General features: G+C 45.8%; 1 protein-coding gene across 1 annotated transcript; it reads left to right on the plus strand.

Annotated features, from left to right (window-relative positions):
• The first annotated feature begins 1,282 nt into the window (after positions 1-1,282).
• LOC112876363 (guanosine nucleotide diphosphate dissociation inhibitor At5g09550-like) lies at positions 1,283-4,276 on the plus strand. Its single transcript, XM_025940457.1, has 12 exons — positions 1,283-1,596; positions 1,740-1,823; positions 1,911-2,018; positions 2,143-2,315; positions 2,437-2,548; positions 2,789-2,869; positions 2,949-3,011; positions 3,109-3,210; positions 3,305-3,429; positions 3,573-3,783; positions 3,866-3,940; positions 4,048-4,276. Exons 1-12 carry the CDS (start codon positions 1,447-1,449, stop codon positions 4,105-4,107), a joined length of 1,344 nt encoding a protein of 447 aa, XP_025796242.1. The 5' UTR covers positions 1,283-1,446; the 3' UTR covers positions 4,108-4,276.
• Positions 4,277-4,770: the final 494 nt, after the last annotated feature.

A 4,770-nucleotide genomic window follows, 5' to 3' on the forward strand; every position in this document is an offset into this window, starting at 1 on the left:
CTATCCTCTACTCACCATGTAAAACGATGAGCCAATCAATGCTGAAAGATAGGCAAGATAAGGCAGGAACTAAGGAGATTGGTCGGGCTTCTTTTTCAGCTATTTGTCAATAACAATGTACAAAAATGCGACTGGCTAGGGAAACGTGAAAGTGTGTGATTCAGGGGGACCGTTTCTACCAGAGGCAGGGGGCCACAAACTCTTTGTCCAGTCTAGTCAATAGGAAAAGACCCAATAATTTTATTCAATCCACCATGAAATATTTTTTGATCCGTGCATTTATTTGGTTGTTCTAAAAATATGATCAAAGTTAGAGCAATTTAACTGTAACTTTTAGAACGAAGAGGGGAAGGCTCGAGGGCAACGTAGTAGACAGTACATTTCCTTTCAGCAATTTCACTGTGCCCATGAAAACAAGTAATTGACGAGAAGAGAACCATCACAAGCACTTAAAGTGGTCAGAACACAAACTCATTCTCTTTGGAACTGCTGAGTTCAAGTGCAAGCTAGTAAAAGCTCATACCTAAGTTTGCTACGAGCCTTCGAGTCCACATAGTATGTGTGATGACAACGAGGTCTATCTAATGTAAACTCAAAAAGTATAGTCTAATTGTTTTCGCTGAAGAGCATGAGTAAAGCAAAGATTATGTGTTAAAGCTCTAAAGAAAAGCAAGGTAAGGCAGGAATCCAGAAAATTAGTTGAGCATCGTTTTCAACTTTTGTGCGAACATCATTGTAAAGAAAATAGGACTTGGCTAGGAAATGTTCACGTGTTTCACTAAGGTGGACAGTTTTTAAGAGAGGCATGCCACAAACTCTTTGTTCGGCTCTCGTCAAGGGAAAAAATGGGATAACAACTATAACGTCTTCTTTTGGCTTCTACTTTGTTTGGCTCTCATCAAGGGGAAAAATGGGATAACAATTATAAGAGAGTAACGTAATAGCGCATGAACTAGCACATTTAGCTAGGCGGAACGATCATACTGCAGTCTGGCTTGGCCAAACACCTGTGTCTGTCATTGGTCTGGTTGAGTCTGAATGTAACTCTGTATCGCCAAGCTAAACTTGCAGTAGTGCCTGTACGATCTCGAGATCTGCTGGGCTTGTGTGCCATCTATCGCCGAGTCAAGCGGTGCCGCGCGCGGTCGATCGAGAGGGCCGTCGTGCGCAAACTAGCTCAGCTCCTATCCGGCAAAAACGCTCACCGTCGCGGGGGTCGCGCGCGACGTGTCGCGTGCCGCCGCGACCGGCTCCAGCGATTTCGCCGCGGGAGGCAGCGACCCGTTCCTCCGCCGCACGCATGCGTGCGTGCCCGTCCTCGTCCTGTCCGGGGTCCGGCCCTATATACGGCAGGCCAATGCAAGAAGAGGTGAGCCGGAGAGAGTGAGATCGATAAGGAGGCCGGGAGCGAGGCGAGAAGCCCATCGTCGGGACGAGAGCAGCAAGATGGATGAGGAGTACGACGTGATTGTGCTGGGGACGGGGCTCAAGGAATGCATCATCAGCGGCCTCCTCTCCGTCGACGGCCTCAAGGTCCTCCACATGGATAGGAACGACTACTACGGAGGAGAATCTTCATCCCTGAATCTGATCAAGGTTATTTATTATTTGACACATGAGCGTGATCCTGGAACTGTCATTTAGTGTGCTGCATGTTTAATTCTTAATCCATTTTGAAATCTCATATTATCCATCCTAATTTCTAACGTTTTCCGTCCACTCGCATGGCGCGTTTGTAGCTCTGGAAGAGATTCAAAGGCAACGACACCCCTCCTGAGCATCTGGGTATCAGCAAAGAGTACAATGTTGACATGATACCCAAGGTTTGCCGGCCACCACCTGAGATCTGTTATATATTCCACTCTCTCCTATTGGTATTTTGCAGATCCAAACAAACTCTGAATTCGCAGTTCATGATGGCAAACGGCGCCCTGGTTCGTGTCCTGATCCACACGAGCGTCACAAAGTACCTGAACTTCAAGGCCGTCGACGGCAGCTTCGTGTACAACAACGGGAAGGTATGGGTCAGTGGGTCTTGCATTGCATTATTGCATCGAGATGTGATCCAAGTCCAACCGTGCGACATGTATCCATGCTGATCGATTCAACCTTCCTTGCTTGCTTGGTGATGCTGATCGATAGATCCACAAAGTCCCCGCAACAGATGTTGAAGCCTTGAAGTCGAACCTGATGGGTCTCTTCGAGAAGCGCCGTGCGAGGAAGTTCTTCATTTACGTGCAGGATTATGAGGAGGAGGACGCAAAGTCGCACGAAGGCCTGGATTTGACCAAGGTTACCACAAGAGAAGTCATCTCGTAAGTTAAGTTCATCTCAGTTGCGTTGTGGCACTGAATAGAGGTTAAATAAGGCCAATTTATTTGTATTTTGTCGCCATTTCTTAATGCGAAGGCTATGGTTATTCTTGCATTGGATCAGGAAATATGGATTGGAGGATGATACAGTTGACTTTATCGGGCATGCATTAGCGCTTCATCGGGATGACAGCTATCTGGATGAGCCTGCAATTGACACTGTCAAGAGAATGAAGGTGCTTCCCTTTTTAGTTTTTACTGATGTCTGGTCTCTGTTTTCCTCCCATTTTGTGTGACCTCTTCTCCAGTCACCACCCAATACACCATTACACAAACAAAGATCAAGTTTAAGACATGCATATTTAAATGGACGTCAAAAAGGACATCTAGGTTTATATTGCCTTTTTAGTTCATGACTAATTATCCCATAGGAAAAAAATCAACAAAAATCTAATGCTGCTTCTCTGTTTCAATAGCTTTATGCAGAATCGCTGGCTCGCTTCCAAGGCGGGTCCCCATACATCTACCCTCTATATGGTTTAGGAGAACTCCCTCAGGTAAGGAAGCTACAGCAAATTAACTAACACACTTTTTAATAAGCTTCATGATAAACTGAAATTCTGCATGCTGTGAAAGGCCTTTGCCCGTCTGAGCGCTGTTTATGGTGGCACGTACATGCTGAACAAGCCAGAATGCAAGGTAACTCAAGTATTTCAGTCAGCTCGCAACTTGAGAATGCTCAAATCAAATGCTAGTCTTCTGACTTTTTTGCCAAAAACTTGCCAACTGTTTGCAGGTTGAGTTTGATGAGAGCGGCAAAGCATATGGTGTGACTTCTGAAGGAGAGACCGCAAAATGCAAGAAGGTCGTCTGTGATCCCTCGTACTTGCCTGAAAAGGTAGACATGGTTTTCTTGTGAGAGCGAAAGGATATACATGTGTTGCACATGTTTTCGGTTTCTAAAATGCTTTTTTTTTAAAAAAAATGAGCAGGTGAAGAAGGTTGGAAGGGTGGCGCGTGCGATATGCATCATGAAGCACCCGATCCCCGACACCAAGGATTCACACTCCGTGCAGATCATCCTTCCAAAGAAACAGCTAAAGCGCAAGTCAGACATGTAAGTTGCAAGCCATCTGGAGCAATAACACTGCAACATGGAGCACTATTGATTTAAGGCACTGATCGACAAACATCATACAACACACAAGTATAGGTGCCTTTATTTTCTCAGGTAATCTGAACTTTGTTGTTCCATTGCAGGTACGTGTTCTGTTGCTCGTACGCTCACAACGTTGCACCGAAAGGCAAGTTCATCGCTTTCGTGTCGACTGAAGCTGAGACTGACAAGCCCGAGATCGAGCTGAAACCCGGGATCGACCTGCTCGGCCCTGTGGAGGAGACATTCTTCGACATCTATGACAGATACGAACCCATCAACAATCCTGAGGAGGACAGTTGCTTCTTGACAAATGTAAGTACATGCAGCCACATTTTTTTCAACAGTAGAAATACCACACTTAGCAAGTGCTGTCAAGTTTGCCTTCGTTTCGCAGAGCTACGACGCTAGCACTCATTTTGAGACGACGGTGAAGGATGTCCTCTCCCTGTACAACAAGATCACTGGAAAGGTAATTTCACACAGGCATAAAGACAATCACAAATTCTCAGTACTGAGGTGTTTTTGTTACAGCAGAGACGCAATTTAACAACTCTATGCTACGCTGATGCAATGCAGGAGCTTGATCTTTCAGTGGATTTGAACGCCGCGAGTGCTGCTGAGCAAGAAGCTGCTTGAACGTCCTCTACTTCTGCAGCTCTGCCGTAGCCACTTCTTCCATTTTTTTTTCAAACTATTTTTGTAGATGGATATGTTTCATGAGATCCATTTTTGTCATGCTTTTGGGGTTCCATTTGCCACTCCTAACGGACGACAGTGCCACGGATTTATAAATATAACTTTATTCACTGGTGACAAAATAGCTTGAGTTGCTCGTGTTTGCTTATTGCGAATTATCGATCCTTGCGTACACCAGGCAATTCACCTGAAAAACCTAGGCACCACATTTTTTGATGATTAGAGCCTAACAAGTAGAGGTAGATGTTTTTGTTTGTTTGAGCGTTTTAGAGCAAGCAGCAGTTCGATCTTCATGTCGTGTGTTACAAACTCTACACCTGTCCTGGTAGCTTTCAAGTTCTCTAGACTCTAGAGCTGCCTCGTATTTGTTCTGAACTCTGAAGCTGGCTGGTAGCCGAGCCATGTACATCGGCCGGGTGCACGAACCATTTCCCAGCGAGCGGGTCGGAGGGGACAATTGGGTCCTCGCCGTGGAGTAGGCGTTACGGTGGGCCCACCCAGACAATTCAAAAGGTCTTGCGATTCTTTACTATTCGGTCGTCCAGATGAACCAATCCATTCCCGTTGTGCAGCTTTATTCCTCCACTGGTGTGGCCGCCATGG

The sequence above is a fragment of the Panicum hallii genome, chromosome 9 (assembly GCF_002211085.1).
Source record: "Panicum hallii strain FIL2 chromosome 9, PHallii_v3.1, whole genome shotgun sequence".
In the NCBI taxonomy this organism is placed as follows: domain Eukaryota; kingdom Viridiplantae; phylum Streptophyta; class Magnoliopsida; order Poales; family Poaceae; genus Panicum; species Panicum hallii.